General features: G+C 40.6%; 1 protein-coding gene across 2 annotated transcripts in view; it reads right to left on the bottom strand.

Annotated features, from left to right (window-relative positions):
• TUT7 (terminal uridylyl transferase 7) overlaps positions 1 to 21,259 on the bottom strand; it is a 1,097,449-nt gene that overhangs the window by 843,111 nt on the left and 233,079 nt on the right. For both annotated transcript variants that reach the window (XM_069228237.1, XM_069228248.1), the window contains exon 8: positions 2,116 to 2,242. In XM_069228237.1, coding sequence (XP_069084338.1) covers positions 2,116 to 2,242 — 127 coding nt within the window. The remainder of the gene's footprint in view (positions 1 to 2,115; positions 2,243 to 21,259) is intronic.

Below are 21,259 nucleotides of genomic sequence, written 5' to 3'. Positions count from 1 at the left end.
TCAGATGTCGCACATGTGCACATTTACTAAAATAGAAGTTGAGTTCAGTACCAGAGATGGTGGGCCAATACTTTGCCAATACCATTTTATTTCCATATACTTTTTTTCTTTAACTTTTTTTTTTTTTTTTTTTTTTAAGTCAGCCTTGGGTGTTTAACCTTTGTCTTCAGGTCACAGTAATTCAAAGTCAATACTATATTTTCTTTGCAGTAGTACAAATCACAATTTTATGTGATGTGCTAAAACAAGGCTTCTATACATGTACTAAGTACGCCTTCCTACAATCTCTCTATTAAAAGTTAACACGTTTTACTTTTTGTTAAATGTAACCTTTTTATTGCAAGCATATGGATGCCATGTTTAGGCATTGATATTTTTTCTTTTTTTCTTTTGTAGCATCATAAACTTTAGGTGGCACAAGGTTGGTGTCAAATCTAGTTTTCTTTGCAACAATGTCAATAATTATTATTTGGTATCATACATATCAGTAAATTAGCCTCAATGGCATTTTAAAGTTTTCTGTTATGAAGTGACTTAAACAAAATCAAATGCGGCAAACAAAGTAAGGTGTAACTATGGATGTATTTTAAGTAAGGTAGTACAAGGTTGGTGTCAAATCTAGTTTTCTCTGAAACAATGTCAATAATTACCATTTGGTATCACACAGATCAGCAAATTTGCCTCAAAGGCATTTTAATATTTTCTGTTGCGAAGTGGCGTAAACCAAACCAAATGCAGCAAACAAAGTAAGGTGTAACTATGGATTTATTTGAAAGGATGCTACCAATCATGATCAGATTATCCACAGCTGTGCCATGATATATGTGATAAAGTAAGCCCTGATGTACATTAGAAGGATATTACAAGTCACCAAAGAATTCCATGACCACACTGAGAAACAAGGCTGAATGCCAAGCTCCGTTTTAATGTTGTGGAACTCCGAGGTGCAGGGCCAGATTTACAGATGTGTGACTGGTGCAGGTGCACTGGGCGCTGACCTGGAGGGGGCACAGACCTCTAAAGTGGGGGAGGGTGGGAACGAGTGCTGTGTTCAGCAACATCTTTTAATTTTGGAACACCTGCTGCAGAGTTCCTTGCGTATCCAGCTTTTAGGGCGTCAAGATATCTTTACTGATCAATGAGAGAGAGATATATATATATATATATATATATATATATATATATATATATATATATATATATCGGAGTAGCGCAGAGGGTTAATATGCCTTCTGCAAAGTACAGATCTGTATTTTATTTGGCTAGTGGAGTTGATTAGTAAAGCCAGCTTTTCCATGCGCTTTAAAACCCATGAAATGTAAGTGAGAGAGGTCCATGGAGAGAAGAGGGGCACTTTTGCTACGTGGTAGTGAGGGAATCCGAGGAAAAGGTCATGGGCTCCACTTTCGGTTGTACCCATTTTCTTTTTAGCAAAAGATATCTGACAATGGAAAAGTTGTTTAACCCTTGGCTGTAAATATGCTCCGTGGCCAGCTTTTCAACCTGGATTATAGTTTTGGGAGGAGGCATTGTGACGTCAGAAGTAAACGGTAAATATTTCTTACTGTTGAACAGTTATGTCATTTCTTTATTACAAGTGACTAAATAATTCACAAATCGCCTGTAAAAAGGAAATCAGAGATGGGCTTTTGTACAAGAATTGCAGACTATTATGTATTATATAATCGATATTTTCTATAGCAAGACATAAACGGAAAAAGTAAACAACGTGATAAGTAATAATGAACTGCTCTTAAGTGAAAATTGGAGAGAAGCACCTATTGTTACTATATAGGCCAGTATGTTAATGAAAAAAATGAACAAAATATGAAAGAACCGTCGGCATTGAATGTTATACAGTCGACTGTGGGTTGAGTAATTGCTGTAGTGTGCGGGACCTGCAACAGGAGCAAGAGAAAATGCACGATATGCGGGTGTCAATGGTAAGATTAAACCAACCATTATTATAATTTATATATGAACTCGAACATATTTCTTATGTAGATATTTTCCACACACCAAAAAAACATAAACGTTCTTCAACTGGAAAATACATTTCTCACATGACGACATATGCTGCATAAATATAATTAATTATAAGGAGTGTGCACTCACCTCTCCCCAGTATCTGAAGGCAATCACCAAAGGAATGAGTTTTGGCTCTAATCTTCCTAGGGCAGCTAAATAGTTTGAGGTAAGGCACGCACTGTCATTTCCTGCGCTCACCTTACAGACAAGCCCACTGAAAACACAAAACGTAACATGTGACATTTTGCATGACAACTTATAGCTCAGAATATCATTTTTGTATCTACAGTTATAATAGTGTGTGTGTGTGTGTGTGTATATATATATATATATATATATATATATATATACACATATACATACACAATATTATATATGACCCACACGGACTCCCATCCCCCCTGCAGACATCCAACCCATAATGTCAAATTTTTATTTTTGGAAGGTATTGTGCTCTCCTTTAGGACCCGCTTTCTGGCTTCGCCTTCCCTCAGGGAAACTTAGATTGTACTACACCGCCATCGGGAAGTCTGAGCAGCAGCTGCTGAAAGAGTAGAGCAGTACCTCCCATGGTACCTATATGACTGAAGGGAGACTAAGCTACCTCAGGCCAATCAGCAGGCCCTATTTTTATTTTTTTTATTTTTCTTCTGTCCCATTAACCAACCGTACCGATACACCTATTTATTTATATAACCCCTTCAATCCCAAACCAACACCTCTTTAAAGGCAAATTTTCTCAAAAAACATCTGAATGGATTAGCACAAAATTACAAAAACACACTGTCCTGCCATTTGATAAAGTTTGTTTTGACCAATGACTTTGTGTTTCACCACTGCGCATATTAGTTGCTCAATGTTCACCAGTAGCACATGGTATGTTTTGTTCAGTTGAGCCGCCTATTGGCTTTGACATGCTGTATCCAGTCTAGCCGCCTATTGGCTTTGACATTGCATGCCTATTGACTTTGACATGATATTATATATTGCATTTTGTATTCAGCTTAACTGCCTATTGGCTTTGACATGATATTCAGCTTAACTGCCTATTGGCTTTGACATGATATTATATATTGCATTTGGTATTCAGCTTAACTGCCTATTGGCTTTGACATGATATTCAGCTTAACTGCCTATTGGCTTTGACATGATATTAGACATTGCATTTTGTATTCAGCTCCGCTGCCTTTTGGCTTTGACATGATATTATACATTGCATTTTGTATTCAGCTCAGCTGCCTATGGGCTTTGACATGATATAAGACATTGTATTTTGTATTCAGCTTAGATGCCTATTGGCTTTGACATGACACTAGACATTGCATTTGATATTTAGGTTAGCTGCCTATTGCCTTTAACATGACATTGCATTTGATATTTAGGTTAGCTGCCCATTGCCTTTAACGTGGAGTTAGACATGGCAGTTGAGAATCTAAGCTGTATTTTTCCAAGCTGTGTTTTTGCACCAGAGAACCAAGATGTTTTGCTCTCACAGTAGACTAGACCTGATAAGAGAGAGTACATGGGCGTCGTTTCTCTTCCCTTGAGCTTGGGAACAGGAGTAGTCTTGGAGACCTGGCCAGTCTCCAAAAGGCTTGCTCAGCTTCCCAGGTCTGAGAGAAGGGGGCACACCTTTGTAACGAATGTAACAGGCTGCAGAGAGTCAGATTCGAATCTGCCGGACCTCGTGCTGGAGCTTGGCGCAGGCTGCCAGCAATCCCGTGTGGGTAGATGAATCTCTCTTTCTCGCGGCTGACAGGGGTCCTCAGCTTGCAGACCTTAGAAAGATGAAGCTGTGAATAGTTCCCACACGGTGAAGTATTTGTTTTGCTTTGCATTCAATATCTTATAAATATAACCTGCTGTGTATATTGCAAACTGATATATTTTGTTTGATTAACGCGGACTTGAAAGCTACTAATTCGTCATTCATTCATAAACATTGTGGTTGGGGAAGAATAAAATAACAATAAAAGTCTTCTTTGACCTCAGAAGTGCATTTCTGTTGTGTTATGTTAGTGCTTAGAAACTAAATAAGAGGAAAGCACTACAATTGGTACCAGAAGTGGGGTCGGTCATTAAGAGGTGATTAAAGGGGTTTGACGAGTAAGTAGATTTCTAAGTGCACACTTTAAAAGTGTAATTGTTTTTTGTTGTTTGGAGAATTACAGAAATTGTTTTCTGTTTGGAGAATCACAGTAGCACGGCAGACCATGTCTGAGAATACATGTGTTGATGAACTGCCTGATGGTGCTAAGAAAAACTGTGAATTGTTTTCTGTTTGGGGAATTACAGAAGAAAATGCATGTGTAGCTAAAATGCCTGATGTTGTTTTGAGAAATAATTCCCGTTGTATATATGTAGAAAAAGTGTGTTTTGGAAGTAATGATGACAGAAAGGTCTGGATACCTTTATCTGCTTACAGAGAAATGCAGGAGAAATGTAGGCAGTTGGAACATGAAAATAGGAATTTACGTGAGCAAATTAGCCCGACTGAAAGTTATAAAAAGGCTGTTTTTGAAGAATCTTTCTTGTCCCATTCCAGTAATGAGGGGGTTAAGACAGCTCCGAGCTGCACTGAGTTTCCGTGTGAGCCAGGGTTTTTGGCAGCCAAAATGCATTCCTTAACTGATAACAGGGACGAGAGAGCCCAGAATGTGATTTACGAGTTACCGTTGCAAAATGCCCAAGTAAAAGGAAAGATTTTAGAGAAAGAGACACCGAGTTTCATTAGCTTGTTTGATTTTTGGAAAAAGAATAGCCCTCATTTGAGTGAAATCCTAACACTTTTGTATATGGTCACTGTGAAAAATAATATGCAGCTGCGCGCGTGTGATTTGGCAAATGAAATAATGCAGACTTTAGGTTTCTGCGCAGTGCAAGAAGGAAATACTTATGTACATTTAAATCAAGAACAAGGAAAGAAAATAGTGCCCCTAGCTAGAATCATACAATGGATCTGGTACTTGCAAGACAGGGCTAGAGTACCACAGATAAAAGAATTACCGATGAAATTGTGTGCACCATTTGAATTTGTGTCCACTGAAGATAAAAAGCATGTTTGTTTTACTAATGATTCATTGACTGAAATGTTGCTTTCTGGCACAGTAGAAGGAACAGAGTTGTATAATGTGTGTCAGATTTTAAAGCAAGAGCTACGTGAGATGTGTCATTTTTACGCTGATTTTTGGTTCTTTGATAATGTTTTAGCCACATGGCTTGTACCTAACTGGTTCAATTACCTTGCAGATGTTAATCAGAAAAATTCAGAGAGAGAAGTGTTCACCCAGAATTCTGCCTTAGTGGGGATGGCTATGTGGGTGCCCCAGAAATGTGAAAAGGCCACTTACAGGTGGGCAGAGATGAGAGAGATGCACATTCCCCTAGATTTGATAAAAACTGTGCAGCACGCACAAAAGCAATCTGTCATGCAAGCAGTCACAGAGCAGTTGGGGAGAGGAAAGTTACCAGAACAGAAATGGCAAATTGATCAGGTTTTAGAAGGGAGAGTGATTGCTGCAAATTACCAAGGAAAAATCGAAATTATGCTGATACCTAGAAAAGAATCTGATTCATTCATACAAATTGGAGACAGAATGGCCCAAATTGACAAAAGTGCAGTGAATGGAGGTTTGGTAAAGAATGAGTCTGCCCCAGCCCTTCTGACAGTGCAAGAAAAAGGAAGCTGTGGCGCAGCAGATAAAAACCTCATTACTGATGTGTGGGCTGAAGCCCCAAGTGACCCTTCAGAACCTGCAGAAAATATAACAAAGGACCCCAAAAACGTCCTTCTGATTATAAAACAGGGAAAGAAAGAGGAAGGGTGCAGTTTAAATGAAAAATGTTATTTGCAAGAAAAGTCATACTTGTTTCTTTTGCAGATCCGACCACGTTTCGCCACTGTCCCTGAGTGCGCTGTGTGGTCCCCCTTCCGGTGTGTGCGTGTGGGGTCGGGGAAGGGACCGAATCCCCAACCTGAACCTGGCTGAGTAAAGTGCCAGCACCATGGATCCATTTTGCGCAAACTGCGCCTTCAGTTCAAGTTCAACTTGTTTGCTGTGTTTTTTTTTTTTCCCCTCTCGTATGGAACTCTGACTTTTGCTTACCTTCCAGAAAACCTTTCAGGTGGACCGTGCACCTTTACATGAGCAGAACTCATGCCACATCAAATTGCTAACACTGTTGAATTAGAGACTCATTCAGAAAGAAAAAAAAAATGCCCAGTCTTTTCTATGTAGATGTATCTGATGTGAAAGGTTATGAAATCAATGTGTGAATTCACTTCTATTGCTTTACAGGGATTGCTTTGATCATAATGTTTTTTTTTTGTGCTGATGTTTTTTTTTTTTTTTTTTTTTTGTTTGTTTGAAATATGAGATATGTGAAACAAAAATTCATTGGTCAAAGGGCGGAATGTCCTGCCATTTGATAAAGTTTGTTTTGACCAATGACTTTGTGTTTCACCACTGCGCATATTAGTTGCTCAATGTTCACCAGTAGCACATGGTATGTTTTGTTCAGTTGAGCCGCCTATTGGCTTTGACATGCTGTATCCAGTCTAGCCGCCTATTGGCTTTGACATTGCATGCCTATTGACTTTGACATGATATTATATATTGCATTTTGTATTCAGCTTAACTGCCTATTGGCTTTGACATGATATTCAGCTTAACTGCCTATTGGCTTTGACATGATATTATATATTGCATTTGGTATTCAGCTTAACTGCCTATTGGCTTTGACATGATATTCAGCTTAACTGCCTATTGGCTTTGACATGATATTAGACATTGCATTTTGTATTCAGCTCCGCTGCCTTTTGGCTTTGACATGATATTATACATTGCATTTTGTATTCAGCTCAGCTGCCTATGGGCTTTGACATGATATAAGACATTGTATTTTGTATTCAGCTTAGATGCCTATTGGCTTTGACATGACACTAGACATTGCATTTGATATTTAGGTTAGCTGCCTATTGCCTTTAACATGACATTGCATTTGATATTTAGGTTAGCTGCCCATTGCCTTTAACGTGGAGTTAGACATGGCAGTTGAGAATCTAAGCTGTATTTTTCCAAGCTGTGTTTTTGCACCAGAGAACCAAGATGTTTTGCTCTCACAGTAGACTAGACCTGATAAGAGAGAGTACATGGGCGTCGTTTCTCTTCCCTTGAGCTTGGGAACAGGAGTAGTCTTGGAGACCTGGCCAGTCTCCAAAAGGCTTGCTCAGCTTCCCAGGTCTGAGAGAAGGGGGCACACCTTTGTAACGAATGTAACAGGCTGCAGAGAGTCAGATTCGAATCTGCCGGACCTCGTGCTGGAGCTTGGCGCAGGCTGCCAGCAATCCCGTGTGGGTAGATGAATCTCTCTTTCTCGCGGCTGACAGGGGTCCTCAGCTTGCAGACCTTAGAAAGATGAAGCTGTGAATAGTTCCCACACGGTGAAGTATTTGTTTTGCTTTGCATTCAATATCTTATAAATATAACCTGCTGTGTATATTGCAAACTGATATATTTTGTTTGATTAACGCGGACTTGAAAGCTACTAATTTGTCATTCATTCATAAACATTGTGGTTGGGGAAGAATAAAATAACAATAAAAGTCTTCTTTGACCTCAGAAGTGCATTTCTGTTGTGTTATGTTAGTGCTTAGAAACTAAATAAGAGGAAAGCACTACACACACTTTGAGTAAAGTCCTGTTTGCCAAATCTGAAGTAATTCTGTTCACTCTTTTTATGTTGAGCATGACGGCGCTCAAGCGCAAATTTTCTGCCATAGTGGTATCTATGTGGGCTTTTAACCACACCCACCTCACGCCCATCACTTTCACTCAGTCGTGGGCTTGCCTTTCAAAAATCCTTTGATGACATTGGTAAATGCTTTACATTTGTCCCGTCTTGGGGCGGTTTTGTTACCACCTTGGGGACCGACCCTCCTATATGGATAATTGCACATTTGCTGATGTTTGACTGCGAGCTAACTTCTTTTTCCTTTTGTGTCTCTCCTTCGAGCTCACGTTCATGGCGGCCATGACGCTATGAAATGACTTGCTTATGTCAACTGTTTTACTTTTAGTTTTCAATTTATGTGTCAGGAAAAGTCCAGTTAGGAATTTACAAAGCTAATAGCTCTAACTCAAGCAAACGCGAGACTCACTACATTGCAAATGCTTGCATTTTTGCTTCATGCTCGTTTACGCGTGTTATGCACATGCTGTTATTTCCTCCTGAGGTGGTGGTTAAGCGCTTTTTATGTCTGTTTCCAGCCCTCCTTCAGAGGTGGAAATGAATTAGAGGTGCCGCATGAAACTAAGGATATTATTGTTGAAGGGATCTTCGGTATTTTAGAGTACATCAATAGGGCAGCTCCTTGCAATGTCCTACAGCAAGGAGCTCTGGGAGAGCAGCATAGCTCCGCAACCGTGCTAAGAATAATATTTTTCTGTATGGCGTTTTACACCACAATTAAACCATAAATTAGCGCTCTAAATACCTGATATTTTACTATCCGCTTTTATTCGTAGTTAGTTTACCGACCTTGGAATGGTGGAAGACTGAGTTTGCATTGTTGAGATTCGAACTCGCAGTCTTCAGATCCCCGCATGGTCGGTGTAGCGCGTTTGGTAAAATAGGTTGAGGGCTTCCAGAACATATCCCAGTGACCAGCAAACAATTTCACGCTGAGAATTGTAACTAATAGATAGATAAGGTGCATCGTGTGCTTCACCCCTGTCCTATTCCGCTCCCGCAACGAGAATTAGCTCAGTGGGTTGAGTATCTGATGCTGTGATTTGTGTGTAGATTACTACTATGTGAAGTCTAAATTCGACCAACGAAGTTCACAACTTTGTGATAAACCAAGTCTTTGGGATTCACTTAGCGAAAATGGGATAATTCTCTAAACAAGAATTTTTTGTGTAAGAACTCTCCTGCTGACAGTACTTTATTTGGAGTTTTTCTCTAGGACTTAATTCACTTTTCTGTCTTGTCTGTTTCTTATCTATCACGTAGTCAATCCAGTGGTTTGGACTGATGCTCCTCTGCAGCTGATACATTACTTCCTCGTCACTTTATAATACGTTATTTCAGATGCTGCTTTTTACCCAGGATACCCACTGTCTCTGCTACAGATGTTTTGTCACAAGCACATAGTTCCTCGTTGTGGCCAATCACAGCCCGCTTATTCCCACTTGCATGCCCTGAAAGACATGTCCAGAATTACATTATTACATACACTTTTTGGCTGCATACACACTTACAGACTAAGCAAGTCCCTAAGTCAGTTACATGACCATGTTTCTTTCAAATGCTATTCTCATTGTGGTGTCCTCTTGGGGCTGTTATGAGCATTACAGTATACTGCCAAAAGTTTGTTTCGGATGTAGGAAGTTATTGGGTTTATGTGACAATTGCATATGTTTTATTAATCTCTCTTTATTGCAATTATGGCCATGATTCAGGCCAACCTAACATCCTTATTACAATTTGACTGTTTAAACAGTCTGGATATGTTTAGGTGACCCTTCTAGTTTATTTCCCTCCTTACTCCTCCGTCACTGTTTTGTGCCTTTTTTTGGGAATTGTGTTAGCCAGCCAGTAACTGATGGTGGGGTGGTTAAAGTGGTATTCTATTGGAATTAGCATGGCAGATTTAATTTAGGATGCTAAATGGCAACACTTTTATTTTTGGCTGCAGGTAGAGGAAGAAGGTAAATGGAAGTGCTCTACTTATATGCAGGGCCACAGAAATTAGGTGGGAGGAAAAGACATGTCTATGAGGCAGGGTTGAAAAAGTTAAGTTGGCAAAAAAAGTCCAGTTACGAATTTACAATGCCATTAGCTGTAACTCAAACAAATGCGAGACCCATTGCATTGCAAATGCTTGTTTTTGCATATAGGAGTGCAAAGATTCCTATGGGAAGTAACATAAGAAACCAAAGTTTTGAGACCGTCCCCCACCCCTTTTTCTTGGCCTCGTTTGACAGGTCAGCACAAAACTTTCAATGAACGATCTGAGGTGGCTGAACTTTTTTTTTGTGGTGGTGGTGGTGATGGTTGGGGGGGGGGGGGGGGGGAGAGAGGATTTTATGCAGATTCATCAAATGGCGCCAAAGTAATTAGGAGAACAAAAAACACTCTTCCTATGGACACTATGACCTATCATGTGCCATGCAATTTGCTCTACGCAATGCAGGGTGATCCCAGCTTGTGGGTAACAACAATTTAGAGACATAGGCAATGGTAAAATAACTTGAGAGTTAAACTGTAGATTTTAGAATGGATGATTAAAATGTGTCTAGATTAGGCTTTAGCCTCTGTCAATGTGGATACTTTCTTCTTTTCTGATTCTTATGCTATCAAACAGATGTAAAATAAAACTATTTCCCTTATATTGATGAGTTTTTAAAAATGAAGATTCGAAATAATTTGAGTCTTTTTAAACACATGAGCTAGCCCATAAGCAGTGCACCAGACACTGCAAAACGTGTTGGCTGTTCTTTTCTTTATTAACCTCTTCACTGCCAGGCCTTTCCCCCCTCAGGTGTCAGGCCTTTTTTTGACTATTTGGGGCAGTTCGCGCTTAGGCCTTCATACCTTTTTGACCACATAAGCTACCCACGCCAAATCTGCATCCTTCTTTCCCACGATCGTAAGGATTCTAGAGGTACCCAGAGTTTGTGGGTTCCCCTGGAGGAGACAAAGAAATTAGCCAAAATACAGCAAAAAGGTTTCTTTTTAAAATTATTTTTTTAAATAGGGAAAAAAAGGTTGCCCAAGGCTTGTATTTTTCCCCCCTGTAAATGGCATCAACAAAGTGTGTGCAGTGCTAAAATCACCATCTTCCCAGTTTTCAGGAACAGGCAGACGAATCAGAAAACCACATTTTTCAACACAATTTTGGCATTTTACTGGGACATACCCCATTTTCACTATTTTTGTGCTTTTAGGCTCCTTCCAGTTAGTGATAGAAATGGGTGTGAAACCAATGCTGGATCCCAGAAAGCTAAACATTTCTGAAAAGTAGACAAAATTCTTAATTCAGCATCCTACAAGGTTTTCCCCACGGAAAATTTAAAAAATATTGAAATTGAGGTGAACAAAACAGACACTTTTCTCCACGTTTTGCTCTGTAACTTTTTCCTGCGAAGTTAGATTTTTGAAAGCAATATACCAATACGTCTGCTGGACTCTTCTGGTTGTCGGGATATATAGGGCTTGTAGGTATTTCAAGAACCCTAGGTGCCCAGAGCCAATAAATGAGCTGCACCTTGCTACGGGTTTTCATTCTGTACCGGGTATACAGCAATTCACTAGGTAAAATATAAAGAGTGAAAAATAGGTATCAAGAAAACCTTTGTATTTCCAAAATAAGCACAAGTTAAGGTGTTGAGAAGCAGTGGTTATTTGCACATCTCTGAATTCTGGGGGTCCCCATACTAGCATTTACAGGGCATTTCTCAAACAGACGTCTTTTTTTACACACTGTCTTACATTTGGAAGAAAAAAAAATGTGAATTTGTATCGGTATAGATGCGACAATGCTGGGTGGTAGGAATTTTGTGGATTCCTGCAGATTCCGGAAGGTTCCATCACAAAAATGTGGGAAAATGTGTGATTTCCAGCAAAACTGGAGGTTTGCAGGGCATTGTGGGTAGGAAAATGGTGCGGGGTGCATGTAAAGCACACCACCTTAGACTCACCCAGATGTTTCGTTTTCAGATGTGTCTAGGTCTTGTGGATTTTTCTACATGGCAGCGTCTTAAAGTCCAAAAAGTGCAGCCCTCACCATTCCAAGTGGGACGATTTTGAGAGTTAGCTAAGCTCTCGTGGCCCAAATGTAAAACCAAAACCCAAAATAATCAAATGTCCTCTTGCTTGCTGTGGGATAAGATGTTTTAGTGTGCGGGGAAGAGCTGAAAGACTGTTACCCATTCAGTTGGGATGGGGGCATAACCGTGTCCATATTGGTTGGTAGCCACCACCCCACTATTTTTTATATTTTTTTAATTCCCTGGCATCTAGTAGGTTTTCTGTGCCTCTCCCTCCCCCAGGAGTGGACCCAGGGTAATTGCCCCATCTACCCACCGGTGGGCAAAACAACTTTGGCCCCATTTATTTGGGGTGGGGATATGGCGATACCCCCACCCTCTTTTTTTGCAGAAAGAAAATCTTCCCTGGTCTCTGGTGGGCATTCTTTCCCCATTGGGGGCAGATGGGCCTGCCAAAAATATATTTGAAATATATTGCAGTGTATTCATTTAGTACTTTAGCATTCTTGAACCTACTTCATTTGTTTAAGGCCACGAGACATGTAGACTAGGAAGTCAGGTACATTACATACCCCACTCCCTCAGCCACTTTTTACTCATACCGCCTCCAAGAGATCTATTAAATCATTGGAATTACTAGGAGACAGGTCTTTTTTAACTCACCCAAGACCCCACCACTCCTATCCCTCCTATGATTCACATTGACAAGACTGCATCAGTGCTCCCACGTATCCCGTAGGCCGTAGCACGCCCGCTCCGTAGCAAACGGGAAGAAACCCAATGATGAAGCATGCCACCAAGGTGTAACCGTGGTGGGTAAGGGCTTTTCTAACAGGAAAATCTTTTTTCCTATCCATCCTGTGGTGGTTCCTTTAGCTGAGGTTGTGTGTACTCAAATATTTCAGGTAGCTCATATTGATGTCTAGGGGGATAGTCACTTTTAATCTGTTTAATATTGCGCACACAGAGAGCCAGTAGCATGAATACCACAGCACAAATCCCCTTATTTATGCTACTGTGCGATGTAGCAAAGTAGAAAACTGGGCTGCTCTCTCAGGGCTCTCAGACAGCCTATCAGTGTTTCGCGGGCTGTGTGATTCAATGGAGAGCAAAGCTTCACTTGGGGAGAAAAGGCACAGGGGGTTGTAGAGGTAGGTGACAGAAGAACAAGTACTGTTCTATATTTTGGAAGGGAGGACTGGAATGAAGGGAGGGTAGTGTGGATTGATGACAATACATCAGTTTTTTTCCAATTATGGGTGGGGAGGGGTGATAAATGCAGAGGGTGGTTGTCAGTATTTAGGTACTTTTTTAATACCTGGGGCTAAAAGGATGCCAGATATTCATTTTTATTTTGGACGCAACAGCCAAAGGACAACAGTGGTATGTGGCAGAACACAAAGTACAACATGAGGCGTGGTGGCTGAGGCAAGACAGATCTTGTGGTGAATGGTTACCCCATGGCTTTTCTTCCCCTGCAGAGATGTTGAAAGCAGAGGCAGATTATTTTCATGGGATATATTTAAAATAAAACTGCTTGTGGGTAACAGTGGATACAAGGGATAATTTTCACCACAAGGTTCGCTTTTGTCTCGTATTTCACGCTACTCTGAATCCCTTGGTGAAAGACATCTGCATCATTCACTCTTATCTATAAATAATTCTGTATATTTTTTACCTATCATATTGAATTCATAACAAGTCAGTGTTAAGGGGGTACATTTTTGCCAGGATGCCCTTTAAAATTTTTGTCAAGAGTTCCAAAAGTGAGGGAATCAAGCCTGCTGACGATGTGTTTTTTAAACATATGTTAATATGTCATGAGCAGAAGCAACCATAGCTGTCTCTTAAATTTGGTTTTCTATGATATTTTTGCAGTTTTCTAATGATACATCATATCACCGTCCTATACAGTCAAACTATCAACCCAACACTATGATCAACTCCTTGCTGCGCACAGCCCTTGGCCATAAAAAGTGGGGTCTGGCCATAAGGCCGGCACCTAACCTCTTTTGCATACATTCCCTGGTCCTGCTGCACACAATGTGTTAGAAATTCCTGTGTGCCTACTCCTGCTGCACACATCCTTTGGCCATAAGCAACAGAATTACCAACTAAGGTTAATTAAGAGAAGACAGGCTTTAACTGTGACTCTTCCCAAGCAAGTGCACCCATGATCAGAAGTTACCCATAATCTGAAGCAGGACTTCAGCCCCACCCCGCTTTAGTAACTACAGCAACGGGTTGGGTGATTTATGTTCCTCTCTTATCTGCAACTTGGCAGATAAAAGGTCAAAAATAATCTAAAAAAGGAAGAATGATAGATGGATTGATAGAAAAGGGAAAGAAGGATGTATGAACGAGTGGATGCATGAGTGGGTGCAATGATGGATGGATGAAAGGATGGATGGATGGAGGAGTGGGTGAAAAGATAGGTGGATGAAGGGATGCCTGAGTGGATAGGATGGGTGAAAGGATGGATTGTTGAGTGAGATGGTGAAAGGATGGGTGAGTAAAATAATTGATGGGTGGATGAAAGGCCGGGTGGGTGAAAAGATGGATCGATGAGCGGGTGAGAGGATAGGTGGAAGAGAGGGTAAAAGGATAGGTGGATATGTGGGTGAAAGGATGTGAAGATGAGAGGATGGGTAGAGGAGTGTGTGAAAGAATGACTTAGAAAATGGAAATCTTAGAGGGTGGATGGGTCATTGGATAGGCAGAAGGATCAATTGATGGATGAAATGATTTATTGATGGATGAGCAAGTCAAATTATGGCTATATGGGTCGAATGAAGTAAGGATAAATGCATACATTGATGATGGTTGTGTGAACGGATGGATGAAAGGATGGATAGAATGGCCAATGGGCCGAATGTTGAAAGACTGAATGGTGGATGAAAGAATGAATGGATGACAATGTAAAGGAGAAATGGTGGATGTAAGCGGGTGTATGGAAGGCTGAAATGATGAACTGATAGATATTTTGATAGCATGGGAGCTCTTCTACGGAGGTTTGGACTCGATTACTTGGTGCTAACTAAGCTTTGGTTCAAAAGTGGGTGGTATTTTAATTTTCTGGTTATTCCTTTGATCTGAGGTTACCCAGTGGAGGCTGAATCAGAAGTACTCCTGCCAAGTTATGCATTGGTGAAAATAAAGTTCTTAGTTCCATAGATTCAAGCTATGAACTATCACCTGCAGAGCAATGGCCTACTGCAGGAGAGAACATGCCTGGCATTCCAAATGTCAGAACAGCCACTTGAGTTTAACCCACGTGAGAGTAATGATTTTGGAATACATAGAGGAGTAAATGCCACACAAAGGGTGATGATGGTTCATACTGTGTATTATACTGGTCTATACGCATTATGTGGTACTATTATGCTTGCTAAACAGGGTTTTTCATTAATCAATATTGTTTATCTGCTGTGAGCAGAAGGATGTGTGAATGAATTTGTGCTGAATATTATGGAGACAGGAAGCGTTCAGCTCCTCTGATGTCATCAATGGAATGTTGCTGCTTATGTTCAGAGAAGGATTGTTAACTGGGTGTGAGGAGCTGACGTTAGAGAAGGTTGGGAGATAGGTGCAATGAGACAGAGGCAAAAGAAGCAAATATTTGTGTACCACAACAGTTTCTAGGTAGTCTAGGAGCAGCCTTTGTACAGCTGAATTCAAGTTAAGTTACATTTCATGGAAATGTCCCATATGATCCTACATTTGGGAAGGGGTATGTACATGAGCACCTGCAACAGATCTTTTTGAATGGGGTGATCAAGTGAGGCCTCACTCACTACTCTTCCCACATTGACACACTGTTCTCAGTGGTAAAACTGTTGATAGGGTAATCAAAGATGAGTTGTCTTCAAGAAACACAGCAATGCAAATGAGGAAATCCAAAGCTGATACACAGGTAGAAAATTACTTCCATCTCTGTCCCCATATTGAGGAGAGGAATCAGCAAGTCTTCCCAAGAGAACAAGAAAGCCAATTGTGTCACTGGAAAGACAGTATTAAAAGCTGACAACATAGAAACTAAGTTCAAAGCATCTGAGGGCAGACTAACAATTATTACAAAAGTAATGTGCTGCAATGGACTGTAAAATTGTGAGAAGTCACAGTTAGGGCAGCTGATGTTATGGGGGTGGCCATGGGGGGAGAAAACCTTACTATACGCAAAGGAAGAGTTTGTCTCAGCATATGTAGTCTCTCTCAAAGCTGGAGGGCCGTCAGAAGACGGCAACTGTGATGTTAATGCTTGCAGGGTGCACTGCATTGTTCCTCTGCTTTTTCAAATCTGCTGTCACTTGCTCTGCTTCAGTTTCTGGCCCTGGTCCTGGCCCTAGCTAATAAAATAACAAGACAGCTACCCCAGTGTGAATGTCAAATTCTGCACCCTTTAGGAAAGGCTACAAACATCAACTCACACAAATGGTTTGTGGGGCATAATATTTCTTGCTTGCTCACTCAGTGCTTTTGTATTCTGAATATCATATTTAATATTTTTCTTGATTTTAAATATGACTAACATGCAAATCATTTCTAACAGTCATCAGGAATATGTTACATACTAATCAATGCGACTATGGTCAATAGTAGTGTGGAGGACTTTTGTACATTTATACTTTTGTGCGTAATAAAGTGCAAAATACATCTATACACTTTATTATACATACACAAAATGATATAATACTGCTGACTTTGAAACAAGTTTCGTATAATGTGTAGAATTGTGTTTTCATGACCCTTGCTAAATAGGCTTCAATTTGGGCCCAACAGCCATTTTTCCAAAATGGATGTCACATTTTTCTTCCCCGGCACATTTAACTGTTTGTTATTTCTAGGAGTGGGCGACAAATTCCGCTCAGATGTTAGAGTTGGCAGAATTTTGAACACTTCATATTATGATTGTAACTCGGAGTTCCAGCCAGATTCTGCCAACACTGCACGGCAGAGTTGGTTCTTGTGCGTGGCTCATCAAGAGTATGCTGGCGAGCAAGAACTGGTGTTCTCTAGTGTGAGTTCTGGCTTCTATTAGGGTACCTGGCGACATTTTCTCACCGTGGGTGGTCGCAACCGTTCTCAGTGAGAAACCTGCTGCTCAAGTAGAGTACCTACTTGAGCTGCAGCAAAATCAATTCAAGCAGCAGTGCCCTATGGCGCACCATATGGTGCTGTTTATGTTGAACATCAGCACGAAAAGTGCAATATGGAAATTTTAATCTGTTTGCGGAACTCTGTGGAATCACAAGGAGTTTTCATGTAACTCTGTGGAATTCCACGGAGTGAAACTTTGGGAGTTCCCCCCAACCCCTAGTTATTTCTCTAACACATACTCAAGCAGAATAATATTTGCTTATTTTGATAGTCATTGTTCATGTTGTTCTCGATGAATCTTCCCCAGCTCAGTCACAAAACTGCAACTATTACTTCAAGATCGTTCTGCTAGATTACTGTACCCTGTGCATTCATAACATGCTGTTGTTCATGTATCTAGTTTGTTTCACCATCCCTGCACAGCATTAGCTTAGAGTGAGCAGACAAAATCTTCATGTAGTGAGATAGTGCTTAGGTGTTAAGGCAATAGAACGCTTAATGAGACCGTGCTTTGATTTGCTGTGAATCTAAAATGTTTGATCATACAACGAGTCTGCATTTCTGTTAATTTCATATGAGAAAATAATGCATAAAACTCTTAATTTTGAGGGTTAACTAGAATTTCAGTGAGACTTTCCTATTTCACTAGGGGCGCTGTCTGTTTCTCTCTCAATTTTGAGACTCACCTGTGACAAAGAATATTTTTTATTTTGTAATTTTCTGTAATGCCTTATTTACTGACAGCCTTCACAGCACTGAGTCTGTACCTTATTACTTTAGATTTTTTGTAATATGTCTATTAAACTATTTGCCGAACTAGAACTCAGTTATTGAGTGGGCCCATTTTCTTAATTGACTGGTTTCTGATATTTTTGATGTGATGGGAGTTGTCCTACCTCGGGGACACATTGCCTCGTGAAACAGTGGTTTAACAGTCTAAGAGTCATCGAAATTGGGAAACCTTCTGTTGAGGTAGATTTAAAAATTCAGCCTGTCATGGAGCATTTGTTTGCCAAGTTTCCAGAGATTTATAAACCTCGGAGGAATATAGTGGTCAACAAGCCATTGTGTCTATACAAAGGGCAGCTTTCATTCAGGCAATACGAACCAAGCAAAAAAGCTTGCTACAGTATTAAGATGTATATGTTGTGTGAGAGATCAAATGGCTATGTATACAGCCAGAGCGTAAGCAGAGGTAAGGACTTTACAATACATCCTGGAGGTCTCCCACCCACATTAGGAATTATTCAGAATATTATATGTGAGCTTGCGCAAATACTGCTTCATTAAGTTTATAACATTTATGTGAATAACTTCTATACAGGAGTTCAGCCAGATGTGCAAAGCTGGTACTGACACGTGGTAAAATATGAAAGCACTGCAAAGGATTCCCTCAGGAGATTTGTAGGAAACTCTAAAAAGGCCAGAGCAGTAAGTTGTGTTGCAACAAACTGCTCAGAATTTAGGCGGGAAGTATACATTCTCACTACTTTTCATGATGAGAACACTTCTCCGTCACGGTTTGGGGTCAGTTTGCTGAAGTCCATAAGCCAATCTGTATACCTGACTACAATAAATACATGGGTTGAGTGGATAAAATTGGCAAAGTTCTTCAACTATATAATGCAAATCGTAAAACTGGAACATGGAATAAGAAGTGGGCTACCCACCTAAACCAGTTAGCAACATACAATGCATATGTTGTACATTATCAGACCACCACCTGAAGACTGATGTCCCTCTTTGACTTTGTTTGCCATTTTTAAAGTCTTACTACTGTAAAAAGCAGTAGCCTTTAATTTATCTGTTGTGGATGATGTTACAAGGCTGCGGGATCCGCACTTTGCAAACTAAATTCCTGCAACAGAGCAAGAGAGTTGCCAATATCACTGGTGCAGAGTTTGTATTTTGCCAAGGAAAGAGGCAGGAGAATAGATATTACTGTCCCCTGTGTCCATGTCAGTTTTGTCTCTAATTTCAAACTTGCTTTACTTTGTACCACACAGAACTAATGCACAGAACATATTGGAGGATGGGACACGCACCAATATTTTACCATAGTTATGTTCACAGAGTCTGATGTATGGGTCAACAAAGGCATCTTCATATACCTTCAACTTACTACCACACACTGAAAAGAGTTGGATTTTGCACAGTGAGTGATTTGAAGGTGCGTAAAAACAAGTCTGTATGAGCCGAAGCAGGCTGCCACATGGAGGCATTATTAAAGGTGCCTGGCACCTGTGTGGTATTATAACTCCTGGTGAGGCAGAGAAATTAAGCTGTAGACAATGCTTTCCCTTGGCATGAAAAACAATCCTGGGCAATGTGGATAGTGGCAGAATTTGGGCCCAGGGTAAGACGCCACCCAGAGATATCTATGAAACAGACATTTCTGAAAACTAGACATCAATGGAGAGGTCAGGGTCCTCTAAGGTGCATGGATTCCACTACCTTTTCTCACCTAGAATGCCATGCAAATCTCAAACTTTGGTTAAAACATGGGTACTCACAAACATTTCCCCAGGGGCCGCAAAGTTCTGTCTGTGGCATGTCCGAGGGCCGTACCGATGCCAGTACAGCCAGGGTTGGGGTGATGAAAGGTTAGTGTAGGGGGACGCGAAGCACCTGCATGTTATGGACAACAAAATGAGCCTTATCATGGTTTCTGTGTGCCATCAATGCTCTATTCTCATGCCCCTAGAATTAAAGTTTAACATTTAATGTTAAACATGAGAGGGAAAGAGACACTCATCTGGTCGGTGAATTGCAAAATGTGAAACCAGAAAACCTGGTTATCAGTCCTGGCATCCCCACTTAACCAAATTGTGTGATCCTAGGCAATTGGTTAATTTCACTTTGCCTCCCTTTTCTTCACTACCACATATAAAAAACCCTTGACACATACGAGTTCAGGATGTATGCTGTACAAACCTATAATGTAGTTCCAATTATATAACAAGACTACACACAAATTGCACCTTACAAGTGAGTAGCCTCTTGGTTCAATAATGGCATTGTTTTCCAAATGGGGGCGGCATGAATGTTTCCAAGATCATGTTTGAAAACTGTCACTGCTAATGCCTCTAATGCAGTGATATAATCTTATCTTCTAAGGTAAAATGCTCATGCATGTTGATAAAATACACTTTTTTAAAGTTTGCAGAGTTGATCATGTTTCTCCATGTTAAGTGCAAGATGTCTTTAAAACTAAAGGTGTTTCTAATGAGAGGTTGTCTAGGACACCTTTTCTTTTATACTGTTACTTTAATTAACATGTAAATAAAGTATACCAGTTTGTGTTGCAGCTTTCTGTTTGTTCCTGCCCTGTCTAGTGAAAAGCAGCCCAGTGCTACTGTTCACCAGGGGGCCGCAATTAAACATCAGGAGGGCCGCGTGTGTCCCCCGGGCCGTACTTTGAGTATCCGTGGGTTAAAACCATGTACTTTCCTCACATGTCTGGGAGGCCAAGTTCTAGAACCTGCAAGGAGCCACAAACATCCAACAACCTAGCATTCCCACGCTAATAAACACAGTACCCCACATGCCCTAGCCTATCGCTTGCAACAGGGACAGATGAAACTAACAACATGAGGTCAATGTGGTCTTCGCTTGGTCCTAGGTTTGGTCTGTAACAGGCTAAGTGAAAAACAATGTTGTCCTTTCAGGCACCAGATTACACAGCCAAACTAGTTTACACTGTTGCTCAAGCTTGCTCTGCTGATCCAATATACTTGGATACATAAAGGAAACAATATGCACACATTGTATTTATGGGAGCTTTTATACAGTACAAGAGAGATGAGCAGGATGGAGCTGAGCAGAGAAGGTAGTTTTACCTTCTTTGCAGCCTGCTGCAATTGTTTACGTATCACCATCAAATTCGGATTTTATTACTGGCATAGGGAAGAGAAATAATCTGCTCTTGCAAATGTTTTAGCACTTGACTCATTAGTGTGAAGATTTTATGGAACACTGGAAGCAGTAGAACACAAAACTAAACAGAAAGTGGTCTGTGGTTAATGTGCATGTGGGCTGAAATAAGACAACACCCAGGTTTATTACGCCTTGCAGAACGCTACCATGATAAGAAATGAAAATGTCACTTACCCAGTGTACATCTGTTCGTGGCATCAGTCGCAGTAGATTCGCATGTTCTGCAATAGCTCGCCATCTGGTGTTGGGCCGGAGTGTTACAAGTTGTTTTTCTTCGAAGAAGTCTTTCGAGTCACGGGACCGAGTGACTCCTCCTTTTGTCTCCATTGCGCATGGGCGTCGACTCCATCTTCGATTGTTTTTCCCCGCAGAGGGTGAGGTAGGAGTTGAATTGTAGTAATAGTGCCCATGTAATGGAGTGACTA

This window comes from Pleurodeles waltl, chromosome 1_1 (genome assembly GCF_031143425.1).
Source record: "Pleurodeles waltl isolate 20211129_DDA chromosome 1_1, aPleWal1.hap1.20221129, whole genome shotgun sequence".
NCBI lineage: Eukaryota > Metazoa > Chordata > Amphibia > Caudata > Salamandridae > Pleurodeles > Pleurodeles waltl.
Note: the sequence above shows the minus strand (reverse complement) of the source record. Positions and strands in the feature narration are given on the sequence as shown.